This window comes from Glossina fuscipes, unplaced genomic scaffold (assembly GCF_014805625.2).
Source record: "Glossina fuscipes isolate IAEA_lab_2018 unplaced genomic scaffold, Yale_Gfus_2 113, whole genome shotgun sequence".
Lineage (NCBI taxonomy): Eukaryota > Metazoa > Arthropoda > Insecta > Diptera > Glossinidae > Glossina > Glossina fuscipes.
The window spans coordinates 2,944,810-2,962,107 of NW_023998456.1; the positions used below are offsets into that span (position 1 = coordinate 2,944,810).

The 17,298-nt window shown below is 34.2% G+C and overlaps 3 protein-coding genes across 3 annotated transcripts in view; all 3 read left to right on the forward strand.

Moving 5' to 3' along the window:
• Positions 1 to 1,738: 1,738 nt before the first annotated feature.
• Positions 1,739 to 4,267, forward strand: LOC119639837. The gene is made up of 5 exons (XM_038037504.1): positions 1,739 to 1,832; positions 1,902 to 2,157; positions 2,237 to 2,319; positions 3,321 to 3,943; positions 4,016 to 4,267. Exons 1-5 carry the CDS (start codon positions 1,739 to 1,741, stop codon positions 4,265 to 4,267), a joined length of 1,308 nt encoding a protein of 435 aa, XP_037893432.1.
• A 2,512-nt stretch (positions 4,268 to 6,779) lies between these two features.
• On the forward strand, positions 6,780 to 8,296 carry LOC119639838. Its single transcript, XM_038037505.1, has 5 exons — positions 6,780 to 6,873; positions 6,940 to 7,195; positions 7,252 to 7,334; positions 7,406 to 8,028; positions 8,093 to 8,296. The coding sequence occupies exons 1-5, from the start codon at positions 6,780 to 6,782 to the stop codon at positions 8,294 to 8,296; spliced, it is 1,260 nt and encodes a 419-aa protein (XP_037893433.1).
• Positions 8,297 to 10,771: 2,475 nt separating this feature from the next.
• LOC119639840 overlaps positions 10,772 to 17,298 on the forward strand; it is a 174,539-nt gene continuing 168,012 nt past the window's right edge. Inside the window, exon 1 of the mRNA XM_038037506.1 lies at positions 10,772 to 11,825. Coding sequence (XP_037893434.1) covers positions 11,018 to 11,825 — 808 coding nt within the window. The 5' untranslated portion in view covers positions 10,772 to 11,017. The remainder of the gene's footprint in view (positions 11,826 to 17,298) is intronic.

Here is a 17,298-nt window from a genome sequence, read left to right on the forward strand (position 1 = left end):
AGACGAATAGAAAACACGCACTACACTGAACACAAGTCGACTCGTCTGTTAGAAAATAATTCTCAATTGATTGGTGTAATAAGAGGTCTATCCTAATCTTTTCTAAGTAAATACGCATCATACCAACGGTGCGGTGTAGTGTGAAGGTTGAGTCTATAAATTTTCGCAGGAGTTACATTTATATTAAAAGTAAGTTAAAAATTGTAGCGATATAAGAAGTACCATGAAACACCATGCATTACGTCTACAACCGAACTCCAAAGTGTGGAATTTCTGTCTTAAAAATTAATTCCTTGATAATGATTAATATTATGAGAGGTTTGATGGTTACATCCTATACCAGTAACGGCTCAACCAACGGAAAAAACTACAATTTTACATTCAAAACTACTAAAAAACGAATTGTTACTCAATTGCAAGAGGAAACTATGGTTTCACCTCTCGTTTGAATGAACCCTGGTACATATTTGTGCTTCTCAAAGATCGAAAACTACTTTTTCATCATTTTAAGAGTGTTTGCGGGCGAATCATGTCCATATTTATATTGTAGATTTGATAAGGCCTGCAACAGATCGAAGGATAGTGCTAGAATTCGAAGTTTAAATTACTTTGGCTTCTTTTTCTCCTAACTATTCTTGGTTTTATAAATGATAAAATTAGAGTGCTTTCAAGTTTTGGTGGTGCCTGCTTAATGCTGCCATCCCACTAAAATGCAGTACATTAAGAATTCATTACTAACGAAACGTTAATTACTTACTGCTCGCCTATCGAGAATTATTGCAAATAAATTCCCTTGTAGTTACTAAAAGTCTCCTTCGTGTCATATCTTTCGAGTGATTTTATAATTTCAAAAGCCGGCCCGTGAATTCCTAGCTTAGTTTTTACAAACAACAACAAGTTAAGAATCAATTTGACAAAAACAAAGTAAAACGCTACAGTGAGCTCCCGGCACCATTAAATAATCTACACTCTTGGCACCGTTAAATACACTACACCTACCCTACACCATCCTGTTTATCCTGCCGTACATCGTTATTTTTGTAACGGTTTTTTGGAAGAAGACGTTATACGGGCAATTGCTGAAAAAGTGCTTCGATCCCAACGATTTTCGGTAGCACTCGTCCCTGGGTCAGTATACTTCGGTGTATCAAATTTCATCAAAATATTTCCAAAATTGCGGGCTGTAGGCTGAACTGAGGAAAACAAAACAGATGGATGGACACAGGGACAGACAAGCTTAAATCGATCCAGAATATGATTCTGAATCAATCGATATAATCACAGGAGCGTTTATCTCAATATAGTCTTGTACTACAGACATACTAGGCTATAACTGTTTAAAATATGGCTTTCAACGACTTGCCTGCAATGCATTATATATTTATCTGAAATTTGCGACCAATTAGTGCGGAGCTAAATGAAAACGCATTCTAATCTTCTTTTATATGTATATTTGCGTTATATGGATGATATCTAAAATCATTCCGTAGCAAATGTAATTTTCTGCCACGGTTAGTATTCTGATTAGACACTGATAATGCTATGGGACTAACTTTCTCATTAGTTTTACATGGCATATCTACTTTGTCAGAGGATATCGAAACTGTCAACTTTCAATTAAAGAAATTTTCTTTAATTTATTCATTCTCATGTCTATTCAAGAAATATATTTCCCCCAGATTTTTTATCGGCATATTTACTCATATTAATTTTCTCTTTAATTCGATTAATGAAAATCATGTGGGATCAATTAGCGAAATACAAAAATAATTATTTACAAAAGGAGTTAAGCCACTTATCTGCCCAGGAAATTAATAAAGTTGAAGAGAAAGGTAAGTTTCGTTGAGATAGAAAACTTTATGCTAACGGAATGTTTAACTCAATGCTATTCATACACTTAGCAATGCATGAGATTCAAAGCGAACGTCGCGAATGTAATCGGATGCGTTGTAAGAAGGTGGGATTCGCAAAACCTTCTCAATATTTCGAGGATCGGGCTGTCTTGTCCTATGGATTTGACACCCTACCGAAATTAATGGAAGATTTGGGAAGTGATGATCACGTTACCCGATGGCGGGCAATTACCTCGTTGCCGGAAGTCATTATAAATCCCTTACATGGTCAAACTGCAATAACGACTCATGAAATTGTTAGAAGGTAGGGTAACGTAGCGAGTTCTATTGTGTGCGTAGGCAAACAAGACAAAAATTTAAAGACTTCGAATGTTTGTTTACAGATGTGCGAATATATTCGTAAAAATTCGTTTGCGCAATGAAAACCCAAAATACATTGAAATGGAAAAACTTTTGGACATATTTCGTAAGTGAAAACCGAGAAAAAAATGAAGAGGAAAATATGCAAGCAAAGTTATGTTTAGCTTAGCCTGGATTGTTTGCTATTTCAAGCAAAGGTTCTTAATTATTCAGACAATGTCAACCGCTTGATCCCGAACAGCTTTGCAAAGAGCATTTAGTCGGTTGCGAGGAAATTTTAGGTCGGTTCCCAATTCATAGTTTATCAACTATCGTGGGCTGATGGTCATCACCATTTAAACTTGATCCTGCATCATTATTACATTTTTTACAACAAAACGAGAGATGCACAAGTCGAAAGCGAGTCAGCTTTGTCTAAGACGTTTGCTATGTATATCATTTTGTTGGTTCGCATGCGGAGATTGAAAAAATCTTAGTAACTTAGTAAGTGCTTTAAAACGGGATGCATTGCTTTGTCAAATCGCGCATCCATATCGATTACAGATTAATTGTAATTCTAAGAGGAAAGATTGGACAAAAGATTTTCTTTCTTTTTTTAATATTTCATATGCCGAAACTATTCTTGCGAGCACTTTCTACCTCGGTGCCAAAACCTACTCTAGCTTATCTGTATAAAATAATTTATTCCAACAGCAGACAGCAGTTGTCCATAAATTTGATGTTGGTCTGGAAAACCACTCATTACGCAAAGCTGTTAATCGCCCTATGATCACGCAAATATCATTCAGAAAAAATTTGGATGAATATCTATCATAGGGTGCAAGTTACATTTTTCCGCCATCCATTGCCGAATTTTATTTACTTCACTTCTACACCTACATTCATTTGCGACCGTTGACTAAGGTTTCTAATTAAGTTTCCGATACCATGACAGAACAAGTAGAAGACGATAAAAAGCTAAATGGTCAAGAATATAAACTCTGGCAGGGATTTCCCGATCATATGGGATGCATGACATGATGCATTAGAGCAAACTTATGATAAAGCATATGGCAAATCCAAAAAAAAATTGAAATAAATTATTATTGTTTCCCATTCCTTCGTCAGTTGTGATTGCTTTACATATGAATGGTGGTAAATATATTCTAAGATGCGAACCTTTAATTAATCAGTTTTATGATATAATACGCAAACGTGAAGAGAGTGTACCAAAAGTGTCGGATATTTTATCGCTTATAACTAAAGATGCTGAGGATGTGCATTATTTACAAGAACGTTATGAGGCTGTGACTACATTAGCGCAAATCTTTAGCTATGACCTATGCGCTCCTTCCTATCCAGCCAATTTATGGAGACATATGGAATGGATATTCGAAGCATTCCCCCATTTCGCGGTCGATAAAGGCTTCTTTGAAATCCTTCATACGCGCATTAAAAATCGTTCAAGCAAATATCATATATTTGATATGAAATGTTTCGGTTTGCTTTTACGCTGCTCGGAGGGGCAGAAGCGTTTTGTGGCTATTGACGGTGTTAAGGAAATTTACGATATTCTCGCTGATACGAAACACAAATTAGATACATACGAGCAAGTGATTTATACATTGATGAGTGGCCTATTTGCCAAAGATACACTCTGGAGATGTGGCGAGCTAATCGATATGCTATCAATTATAATGCAGTTCGCCAAGAATCGTCAGGAGATTAATACTCAATTGTATTGTCTTCAAGTAAGAGTCTTTTAATTAATATTTCCCTCCTATGCGCTTGTGTGCTAAGCACATACATTTTCTTCGCAATAGATTTTTCGTATATTAAGCGATATGCCTTGGATTAAACGTTACATGAAAGAGAATTATTACAAGAGTCTCGAGAATATTAAATGCGATACTAAAAGTAATGATAAGCTACGCTCGGAACTTTTATATAAGTTGGATCGGGAAATCTATCATCTCAGTGAATTGCGTTTGAATAAAAGAGTCAAGAACACCTTCGAAATGGATGGTAAGGAGGAAAACAAGGCAGAGTTGGAAACTAAAACGAATTTCCGCTAATTTTCAAGCTAAGCTTCAATAATTAACCTCAGTAGTGATGATTTTTTCTTTTTGTGAAAAACAGATATTTTATGTATTTATTCGTTAACACATTTTCAATTTGTAACTCTTAATGTAATCAAGATAGCATTTAATAATTTTCAATCTCTTTCTTTTTTAACACTTTTTCTCGAGAAATTTGAGATCTACATCGCACTGTGACAAGTCATTCAGATTAGCTGTGACTTTTACTTATATAGCATACATATAACATATTTGTACTCGTCAAATAAATTTAAAAAATATATTTTTATATACATTTTTTATTTATTTTTTTTCACATTCAAATGTATGTTTCGTGTATAGTTTATTCCTCCTTCTCGTGTTGGAAATTGAAGAATTTTTGTTTTTTCGTTGTTTCTTCTGACTACAGAATGTTATGAATACTATGAAACGTTAGAGGGATGTATATGAGTGAAAACGGCTATTGCAAAATTGCCGGGACAATATACCGAAGTGGCTTATCAAAGAACGTTTTGTATAACAGCGGCAGTGACTGTAAATAGAGCAAAAGCGTTTGTATACAATGCAGAGAGTTGGCGTGCGAGTATTGGGGGAACAAGTTACGCTGTAATATGCAAGCAATTGCTCTCGTTCCGTCCAAAAAAACACTGAGCGTTTTAAGGAAATTCTTATTTAGTTGTAGATGTTTACATGATACTTTGATTCTCTGCACCGCTTGTTCTGCAAAGGTTTGTGCAGATGTATGCAATACTCAGTAGGACTTGAGATGGATCGATCTTTTATTATATCGATCGATTCAGTATCTGGTTCTGAATTTGCACGTCCGTCCGTCCGTCCATATTGTTATGTCCATATTAGGCTATTGAAAATATTTCGGTTCCGGTCACTTTTTCGACTTTTTTTCTCATATAAGACCTTACTCCGAGAAGGGGTTATATGAAAAACCGTATTAAGGGATAGGGTACCTAATGGTGGGCCTTGCCCCACTATAGTATTTTTACTTATTATTTTGAATATTCTCCTTTAAACCTTATCCATGTCAGAACGTGTTCTGAAAAGTCGTTGTATGCATAAATGTATTAAGCAAAGTGGGGTGGGATAGTTAATGGTAGGCTTTAGTGCTTTTACTTGTTTTTTTTTTTAGTATTCTCCTGTTGAAGCAATAATATATCTTTGGCCGCTGCGGGAAAGCAACTTTGTTCAACTTGTTTTAGTACAAATCCACTCGTTTTGCAACTCATTTTGCACCCTACGTCGCTTGAGGTAAAGGACATGTTAGGTTTGTACGTAACACGCAGAAGGGCTTAACATATGAGCTTATCTATCCATCTGCCCATATTGTTGTGTTCAATTGGTACACCGACACGTTTTGGCCCAAGGACGAACGCTATTGAAAACTTTTCGGACCGGGCCGCCCTGTCGATCACATCTCACGTAAGGCCTTATTCTGAAAATACCTTATATGAATAACAGTATTAAGCAAAGTGGCATGGGGTACTGAATGGTGAGTGTGTTCCTTTATAGTGTTCTTACTTGTCCTTTTTAATATTGCCCTTTTGAAAGAACATAAAGAAGGAACATTATTAAGTTGTCGTTGAAGGGTGACTTGCTTCCAGTTTCTTTGTGGTATGAATGTCTATCTGCTTCGAAACCAATTTTGACTTGTGTGAAGTAAGCTTTTTACTAATCTAAGCTCAACTCTAGAAAAATAGCGATAATGCTATTTTGCTCATTGCCTAAGCGTGGGTACGCATAGGTGTGATAGTTAAAAGTTTGATTTAGTCTAAAGAAGGAAGGTAAAAATTACTTAACGTTAAACCTCTGCATCGTTCCAGGTGCTAAAATATATACGTTAGTAGGGAAAGCAACGCTACAATTCTCGATCTCGACGTTCAATCTTCTTTCTTACGGCCTTAAGTTAATTAAATATCTAAGCAGAGGTATTAGGTTCCGCATGTTATTTTGTTTTAAACTGCAGCTGAAAATGCAGACGAAGCTATGAAATCGATTAGGTTCACTTGGAATGAAAGTAAGGTGGCAGACAATTAGAAAGCGGTTTGCGAGATTTCGATTTGTGTACTGAGAGTAATGAGAGTACATCCAGGACTCCAGAAGCAGGAGGCTTTCCCGTTTCCAGGAAAAGCTTCTCAGCAAATGATCTTCAAACTGAACTGAGAGCATCTCCCGATTGCGGCATATTATTCAGACCTGACCCCTTCTGTAGTAGCGCTGATTGAAGTCGACAAAGTCATATTCAGTACATCATGAGTTTGCTTGAATTGTGAGAATTGAACGATAATATGAAACGAAATGAACTGTGAAAGGAAAGAACTTATATCCAGTACTCAGTAATCGCTTCCAGAATTTCGAATTGTCAGAATGTGAAAAAATTATTATATATATGTTTTAAAAATTTTTTTTTTTATATTCAGACGATTAATTGGTTCGTATATTTTTTTAAACACGTAATAGGAAGGTTTAAAATAAAGACATAGGAGAATAGGTCATTATGTTCGAGCAGTGGGCGCAATATAGGAATGGGTTTTTGCAGGCGCGAGTTAAAGGTATTTCGGCTGTATGTATTAATAATCTACTAGAGCAGGGTAAGCATCGCAAGCATCTATATGTAAGACGGCTTACAATATTGAATTAATTTTATTTCATCGCAGAAATGACTAAAAGGCAGGAAAAGCGTGATCGGTGTGATTTGGTACGTCATGAGGGGCGTTCATGTGCACCATCAGCAAATTACTTTGAAAATCGCGCCCAATTGGCGTACGGTTTTTGGGCATTACCTAAACTAATGAAAGAACTGGGCAGCGATAAGAGCGATGAACAATGGCGAGCCATCAATTCATTGGCCGAGCACATCAGCAATCCATTACATGGTCAGCGTGCTATAAATGTTTATGAGATTGTTAGAAGGTAATCGTAAAGCGGGATTAATTAACGCTCGTAACTATTGATAAATCTCTTAACAGATGTCAAAACATTTTCACACGCTTTTATAAAAGGTGCCACACCCCCAGAGTCCGCGAAATGCAAGGACTTTTGAATATATTTTGTATGTTTTTTATCGATTGACAAATTGCTCTCGACATTGTGAACTCAAATTGATCATCATTTACATTATAGATTTAGTGGCCCAGCACATGAATGGCGGTAAACATATTTTAAGAAGTGAACGCTTAATTGGTCACTTATATGACATTGTGTATAGTCGCGATAGTATGATGTATACGGCATCATCAATTCTGGATATGATAACGAAAGACAAGGACGATGTTTTTTATTTGCAAGAACATTATAGAGCCTTAAACAAATTAACCGATATTTATAGTCGCGACGTGTGTGTGCGTTCATACCCGCCTAGTTTATGGCGGCATTTAGCCCGTTTTTTGGAATTAATGCCTCATCAAGCAATGGACCGAGGTTTCTTCATGATTCTGCGTAAACGAATCAAGGGGCGTTTATACAATTACCATATACATGATATGAAATGCTTTGCTCTGCTATTACGTTGTCCCGAAGGGTTGACGCAACTATTAAATTGCGACGGAATTAAAGAGCTTTATTTGATACTATCCGATAAAACGAGAATCTTAAGCACATACGAAAATGTGGTTTTCGCCCTGATGAACGGTTTGTTCGGAAAAAAAATTCTCTGGAGATGTGCCGAATTAATTGATATGCCAGATTTTATAGTCGATTTGGCGAAAAACTTTAAAAATATTAATATGCAGTTATGGTGTTTTCAGGTAAGTCAATCCATTTTCAGAAAAGTGCGCGAGGTTTTAAGCGGAGAAACACTTTGTATTTTAGTGTTTACGCGAATTGGGTGCAATTCCTTGCGTTAAACGTTACATAAACGAGAGTTTCTACGAAGATCTTAAGAATATAAAGTGCAAGGCGGACGCTAATGAAAAACAACGCGCTGAACTATTGTATTGGCTGTCTCGTGAAGTCTATCATATCAGTAATTTGCGTTTACATGAACGTGAAAAAGTAGATGAAAATTGCTTATAAATTTTGTCGTTGTGTAAAAATTTTGACGAGCGTAGGGCAAAGAGTTCTTTTCTTAAATTCACTAAAATTCTAAAAAAAATTATTTTTTTTTTTTAAATAAAATATTGAATAACAAAAAAAAAAATTTTATCCGATAAAGCTCTTTTTTGGGACAATTTTCTGTCTTGGGTTTTATTCTCTTTCTAAACCTCTGCGTACTCATTTCTCTAAGCGCCATTGGGAAAAGTAAATCTTACGGGACGTATGACCGATACACTATAAGTTCACGTTAATTAAAATTGTATGCATTTTATGGCGGCTACTGCAGAAAGGGGAAATAAGTTAGGTAAAGCAAGGGAAACTACGGCGGTGGCCCGATCCAAATCATTACCAATAGTGTCCTTGGCTCTGCCGAGGAATCTCATCAAAATATCTCAAAGATTACGATCTACGTCAATTGAACACAAGAAAACAAGAAGAACAAGCTTAAAGTGACTCAGAAAGTGCGAGATTGCGAATCGATCGGTATAATGTGAGATGGGCTAATTTCAAATCCTTCTGAGTGTTGCATGCATCCGTATAAACTTAATATGCCTTTGTACAACGCGAGTTGTAGGGTATAATTGATCTTTACTATCGAATTTCAATGCAATCTCAGAAACATTGAGCTTAAGTTGAGAAATCGTTCGATTTGTTCCCCTGCGAATATTTACGATAACCAATTTCCCCTCTTATAAGTATTGTCACAAACAGCTGTTATTCTTAAGCTGCTTTATTTTTATTATTATTTTTTTTTTCTTGTAAACAAAACATAAACAGAGAGATTTCAAGTGCGAAAGCTTTGCATTTATGAGAGAAACCAAAGGAGATAGAAAGCTTAACCGTTTCATTTTGTTTAGAGCTTTGATGCTATTTAAGTCTTCACTTTGTCGTAATAAGTTTAGTTTTATCATCAAATCGAATGCGATTTTTTACGAGTTTTACGAGCGTTTGATCGTCTGCTGAAATAAAAGGATTACGTTGCTATTAACTTGTGAAATAAAAACAAAAATTCGCACACATTTTCCTTTCCTTTCTTTCGTGCTATTGTCATTATCCACTCTGTGTGTGTGTGTGTGTGTGCGTGTTTATAAACGCGATATGAGATTTTCGAATCTTATGATGACGTTGAAGATGATTTTGATTTACTTCATCATTTATAAATAATTTTAATGCGTTCATGTTGTGCGAGATTCGTATTCAGTTGCACTGAGATATTCGTCGATGGCGCAACGTCTGTGCGATGAGCATTGCATGCTAACGCAACAAAGTGTAATATTTTCAAAATAAATGGTAACGTATTGTCGTATCCGTTTCCGTGTTATATATGTGCGTGTACGTAAAGGAAGTATAAATGCTTTTAGGTTTTTTGATGAAAATTAATTTTAATTTTCCGTTACACTTTTTTACATGACGTGTTTATAAATGAAAGTGTGAAATGGCAAATAGGAAAACGAATACATTGTTTTTAATGGAAATGAAAAATTAAACACAAAAAAATAAAAAAATAAAAAATTTGCATACAAAACGTGGGTTTGCTTGTGTTTTCAAATAAGGCGGTCGACCCGATCATTATGAACTTAGCTGCGAAAAGGAACCAAATTATAGTGAAGCCAAAAATTATTATTGAGAGATTTTAGTGAAAATTCTACCGTTTTCAATGAATTTTTTTTAACTTCGTCTTAAGACCATTTTTTCTTACTTACTGCGTACAGTTTTCCGACATCAGTGTGTTTTTTTTTTTCTTTTTATAGTTAGTTTCTTTATATTTATAAGTTGTTAATAAAAATATATTTAGTTGCTGCAAAAGCGGATTTACTAGTTATTGACAAGCAAGGTGGGACTCCTTATTATTTATGGCAGCATACTTGGTCTTGCAGAAAACTTTTGTGCCTCATTTCCTTTAAAACTTTAGTTTTTGAATTTATTACTCCAGCTAAATTAATTGTAACACTAATGATAATATAATAAATTAAAATATATTTTTAGATTAAAAAAAAGAATTAATAATCAGATTAGGAAAAATAAACTGACTATTAATTAATGAAAATTGCTATATGTGTAATAGAAGGTTTAAAATTAAAAAGTGTTCTCGTAAAATATATTGTATGCCGAAGCTGTTAATATACTTTAAAGGATTTCCTGGGAGTATGTTGCTTGGTAAATCAAAAAATATCAGTGCAATGCATAAGAAAACATAATCGAGCTCTCTTCTCAATTGAATTGAACAGAAATCTAAAGTTGGACTAAGCAGACGTCCAATAGCAATTACTTTTAAAAAGTACCTTAATTTAATTTTTAAAAGGCAAACAGAAAAAGATGAAAAAGGAGGCCGCATGCGAACAACAAAATCCACATTGTAAAATAATGAAATAAAATGAAAACAAAGACAACATACTATGAAATGAAAAATTAAAGCTGTTAAATTTGAAATTTTTATAAAAAATTTATTCACACAAAAAAAAGAAGAAAATTAAAAAAAAAATTGTAACATATTTTTAAGTGTATCCGAAATTAATAAATTTAAAGCAGAGTTTTTAGATGCAGTTTTACTGAATTGATATTTAAAGATTTGAAAATTTAATTAATAAAATAAAAGATGAAAATTGTGTGGTTATTTTCATGACAATTTTTTATTTTCGAATACTTTTTCGCTTTTGTAACATTACACATTAAAGTGTAAAATTTTCAATATTACCTACTATGAAGTCACCAACACCATCAAGGCGCGCATTAAAAATAAAACAATTGCTGGCTAACGCGTCCTCAAGGACATTACCAGCAATATTAACATTATCGCCATCGTTGCCGACGTTGTTATCAACCTTGTCATCGCCAATGTCATCAGCAAAGTTGTTATCATTATTGCCGAACATACCTTTTAACAAATATAAGAAACCATTAGCAACAACGGAAACAAATACAATAAAATTAACAAAATGTTACTGTAAACATAAAAGCATACCTTCGTTTAGCAATACTTTTGCCAATGGAAATGACCAGAATATGGTGTGTTGTAGTGCTTGTACTTCTTTAACATGTAACGACGATATTAACCACAGAAGGAACAAAAATTGTGTAAACTTGAAAAAGAAAACAAAATTGATGAAAACAACGACTGCAACAACAATAGCAAACAGAAAGCAGCAACCTCAACAACATATATTGATGGCAGCTAACTGCAATAATAACAATAACAATGATAGCAACAATAACACCAAAAGGACTAAAAAAGAAAACAACAACATTAACAACAACTGGCATAACAAAAGCAACCAGGATATCATCAGCAACAATGGTCGTCATGGCTCTCGTCGTCACAGTCAGCAACGACAACATCATCATCAAAGTGTTGGCAGCAGCAGCAATGGGTGCTGCAATTGCTATAGCAGCCATACCGGTACAGCTAGCTCTTGGATATTTTGCCTATGGTTATGGATAACAATTTCATCGCTTGTATTTGTACAATGTATACCATCACCATCGTCATCTGTACAGTTACAGAAACGAGGTAAGTGCATTGTTTTTAATGAAAAAACAAAAGGGAAAACAAGGAGGAAAAGAAAGGAAAACAAGCACGTAAAGCCAATAAATGTTATTGCAACTGCGTTTGTTTATAATTCAATTCAGACTTAAAGAAAGTTGTTCTGATTGCTTTCGAGAAAGAAATTAAAAATATAGAAACCGTCGCGTGCGACATCAGTGATTTAACAAAATATTCTTTGGTTACGAATTGTTAAACACTTTTAACATATATCTTGCGGTATAAAGAAAACTAAAATGTTTTGATATTATCGCGGGGAAAATATTTAAAGCATACTATTAGGATTAGCATATTCTAAAAATTCTTGCTTACATTTTTGTTAAAGGAATTTTTATTTTATTATTACATTTCCATGTATCTACTTTTATCGCGTTGCCTTGTTATCTACTTTTATCGCGTTAGGCGGCAATATGAGCTCATCATCATATCTGCTTTCATTTCATTTATATGTATGCAATGAATATAATGATAGCGAACGCACATGCATATTAAGGACGCAACAAATATATGTCAAATGGAATTAAATTACGCACTCATTACATGCGTGTTTACATAGGAAGTTGGTTAAGAGCAAAGGCTTATAAATATTTAGATTTAAGTCTGAAAATTAATGAGGTAGCAAATCATTTGCTTTATGAAAATTTAATTACATCTTATTACTTCTTCTTCTTCTTACAAAGGACGAAGGAGTCATCGACTAAATATCCATTTGATTTTTATTTATTTATTTATTTATTTATTTATTCCACTTATACAAGAAACTCAACTAAAAGTTTTGACAGTCGAGTTCAGTTGACTCTTAAAGTAAAGCAGAAGTACAATAAAACAAATAAGAAGGAAAAAGAAGAAAAAAGGCATGTACACAACGAGCATATAGCCACACCCACAACCGGTACAGGACCAAATTGCGATTGAACCTCTAAGCCATAACAGTTGCATACAATTCATAATAGTTAACAACAATTCATTTTCTACTCATCGGGACATTTTAAGGTTAAGAGCTAGTTTAAGTACGACATAGGTAAATTACGCGCATTAAGCAATGTTGCTTTAATGGACTTTAAAGAGTCCGATAATGAGAATAAGTGAGAGACATCATTTAGGTTCTTGCAAACAACTCTGAGTGGGTTAAACACCTCGTAATTATATTTACATTGACTAAGCTTAACCAAGGTAAAGTGTTGGGGACATTAAAGCTTATTTCACCAAGTAATGCAGGCGAGTCAATAGCACCATTTATTACTTTGATTACGAATGAAACGCCAAGAACAAATCTATGTTTTTCGAGAGACCGTAAGGACAACACAAGCAACCAATTTTCATAGGGGGGAAGGGAGGCAATCGGATTGCAACTCAAATTCCTAAGGGCAAACAACAAGAATTGTTTTTGAACAAATTCAATAGAATCTACATAGCACCTATATGAAGGAGACCACACAACAGAGGCGTACTCAAGTACAGGTCTAACCAAACACGTGTACAGCCTCTTAGTAACGTAAGGATCATCAAGCTCTTTGGACCACCTCTTTATAAAACCAAGCGCAGACCTAGCTTTGCTTAACGAGAGCTCAATGTGCAAGTTAAAACGTAGTCTATGGTCAAATAGAACCCCTAAATCTGTGAACGTATCAACGTTCTCCCGCTTATCCGAGTCAATGAAATACTGAGTAATGAATAACTTTCTTCTTGAGAAAGAAAGCTTCTTACATTTATTTAGATTTAGAAGATTCAAAGAGCACCGTGCAACCAAATTATTCAAGTCACTTTGAAAGTGATGTGATTGTGATTCTAGAGGGAAGGAAGAAAATAGTTTCACATCCTCAGCGTACATTGAGATCTGACTGAAATTAATCACCGATGGGAGACCATTAATGTATAAACTAAATAAAATGGGATCTAAGTGGCTGCCTTGAGGTACGTCAGACGTTACGGGTAATTCATCCGAGGTGATGAAGTTAAACAGAACCCTAAAGGATCTATTGTGCAGATAAGAGCTTATCCATTTCACTAAATAGAAAGGGAAGCCAGAGGCTTGGAGTTCAATTATAAGTAAATTATGGTTCACGAAATCAAACGCTTTGCTTAAATCAGTGTATATTACATCTGTGCGAGAGCCACTAGAAAAAGCCTTGAAAACATGACAAGTATATTCTAGCAAATTGGTGACCGCAGATCGCCCTTTCCGAACGCCATGCTGGTGTGTAGAAATATATGAATTAATGGCAAATGACAAATGCTCAAATAGCTTAGGCAAGACACTTTAATCTATCGGAAGATTATTTTGCGTATTTCAGTAAGTCGGACTTTCATCGGATCACTGTGGCTTATTTATGCCGAGTTGCTTTATTGCTTCTTTCCATATTCGATGACATCTTGGATTACTGTACACATCACTAGGCGAGAAAGATTTAAAAAATTTGTCTAAACCATAAAAAAGTGCCAGAGGCGTATACATATACATATATAAGATACATATATCCATATAGATATGTACATCTATTCTTATTTATCAAAAACGCGTATGAGATTTGTATACATATATATATATATATATATATGTATGTATGTGCCTATATGCTTTGGCGGTATACAACTTTGAGTCAATTTAACTATGCCGTTTCCACGTATAGTTGCCTTAAAGAACTTTGAATTTAAATTTTTGTGTACATAAGTGTATGTGTTCTAACATCGCCAGTCAAGACAAAACAAACTCATTTTAAATCCACTAAAAACTAATTTTAAATTTAACAAGTTAATAAAATTGAATAAGAAAAGAAGGTCGAGGAAGGCGCATTCTCGATCCCGGTGAAACGCATCAATTCAATAATGATTGTAATGCAATAAAATTATTTAATTAATCAATGTTAATTTCGCAAACGCAACGCAGCGACAACAAAAAGGTTGATGTAGTCAAAAACTTTGGAATTTCATTTTAACCGCAATGTACTATTCTGTCACCATAACTGCTCAATGTACGCTTCTCCTTCGTATGACAGTTTGACCGTTCTCCTCATCAAAAAGCCTTCGCACTTTTAATTGAAAAATCGCAACTTGATTTGGTTATTTTTTTCTGAGAGCCCACACAGATAGCACAAAGTAAGAAAATCCAATCCTAAAACAAAATTTTCGTCCACCTTTTTTTCTTTGATATTAAAGTTTATATCAAGTCTATTCCACGTTTTCTTTTTTAAACTTTCCAAGGATAATGAAATCTTTTGACATTTTGAAAAAAACAAAAGGACCGTTCAAAGATAGTCAAGAATTTTTTCCTTTTCTATCAAAAAATGTTCGCATACTCGATTTTCTGCAAAGCTTGCACGGCGGTGTAGCTGAGGTCCGCATTTATACACAATTCAAAAGGAGGTACGGAAGAAATGTACGAAATTGTTTACAATTCAAACGGAGGTATGGAAATTCGATTGAAAAATATATGAAATCCTGCCAACTGCAACGTGTATCTATCTATGTATATTTTGTACAATTGTTGAGATATTTTCATGAAATTTAGTCGGCTTAATTATTTGACCCTAAGGATGAACTTTGTTGGAAGTAAATCTGGTGGGACCATTTCTACGACCATTCTTTCTTCATATATGGCCTTACTTCGAATAAGGGTATAATTGAAAAAGTTTACAATTTTTCTCGCTGAATGCTAGAACTCCGACATACTAAATTGAAATGAAAATTTTGGATTGAGTTGGCCAATTTTTCGAAATCCTACAAAAAGCAAGTCTTTTTTTGGCGCGAAGAGTCTAATATTTAATATTTCATAATGAAATTCGGTTCATAATAGAATTTTGACATAAAAAGTAACTGCACCAAATTTGGGCCAAACAGGTGAATGCAAAACTATATTGAGCCTTTAGATGGTATCAAAGGTTCTTGCACTTCATGAGACAAATAGGTGAACAATGACAAAATTTTTGGACAACAAAATAAATTTTACTAGATTTTTTACGACGTTAATGCAGTTCCCTTCGAAACAAGGACTTACAGGGAAAGTATGCCTTCACGTGGATGAAAGGTACAAATTTTGGTGTATTTCATTTTAATTACTATAAATAAAGCATTTTAACAAGTGAAGTGATTTAAGGTCTTTAAACGTCGACCTTGACTGACTATAATGAGAATAAATTCCAAGACTGTAGTCTTAGTCAGAGAATAAATTCTAAGACTGTAGTCTTAAATCACTAGCATCTAAGTCTTTTGGCTTTATTAAAAATTCTACTGCATTTGAGATTTGAACCCACGACCATTGAGTTGCTAGTCGAGACTCTTTCCTTCTCGACCACTCAATCGGATTGATTTTGCTTGTTTTCAGTTTGTGTTCATAAACACATATTGCTTGTAACCCATACTGAGATCCTGTCTTGTTCGTTCGACAATAAATGCTTGATTAAGTTATTTCCAATATTTGTAGGCCGCACTGTTATCAAGTTTTGTTCATTAGCCTGAATCTATTCGAGCAACTTCTCAAGTCATTTTTGCTAGTCATGCTTGCAATAACCGCTAGGTGAATAGGTTTTGTTCAGCCGATTGCTCGTTTTTGATTAACCATTCATTTAAGCCCTTTTCCCGCTAACCTATGTACTATTTGATTGTCAAGCATTCATTAAAATCCTTGTCATTTCGCTTTGCTGATCTCTTGTATTATTGTTAACTTCAATTGTTTGTATGCCTTTCATACTATAAGCTATGATATATGACCATAGTAAACGAATAACTTTGGTTCTCGCAATCGCCAAAAATCCCAACTCAACTCAACTTTTGCAACTGCGCGTCCGTTAATTTCAAATTCCGATTATAAACAAGTGCACACACAAACGTAGGCATACACGTCTACATTATTAATTTATCCAATATTTTAATATAATTTTCTGAACTCTTTTGTAAAGCTGTCGTGCCGATGGTAAATGCACTGCGGGGCATTTAATTTATGCTATAAAGTAAATTCCAATTATATGGCTTAAGCAAATAATATTATTTCAATAAACCAATGGCGTATTTTATAAGCAATTGTTACCTAAAATTCCTAATCTACCAAAACCATTCACAAATAACAATCTGGAAATAATCACCGAATCATGTTTTCTCGAATTAATTTCTATTTATATTATATTTATTAAATATTTTCATTTATTTTGAATTTTTTTTTCTTTTTTCGTTTTGATACATTTTCTCTCTCTTTCCCTCTATATATATATATATGTATATCTGTAATGTTCTCTGGCTTCTAAGTCAACATGGAAAATTAATTAGTGCAATTTTCAATTACAATGCGGTTATGTTATGAAATCAATAATAATAATAATAGCAGTAATGATAATGTAATGTAATGTGAATTCGTACAAAAACTTGTTTGTTTCGTAATTAAAAAAAAAAAAAAAAAACACAAATTTGCAAAAAAAAGAAATTTTTGATTCCATCTAAATAGAACTTA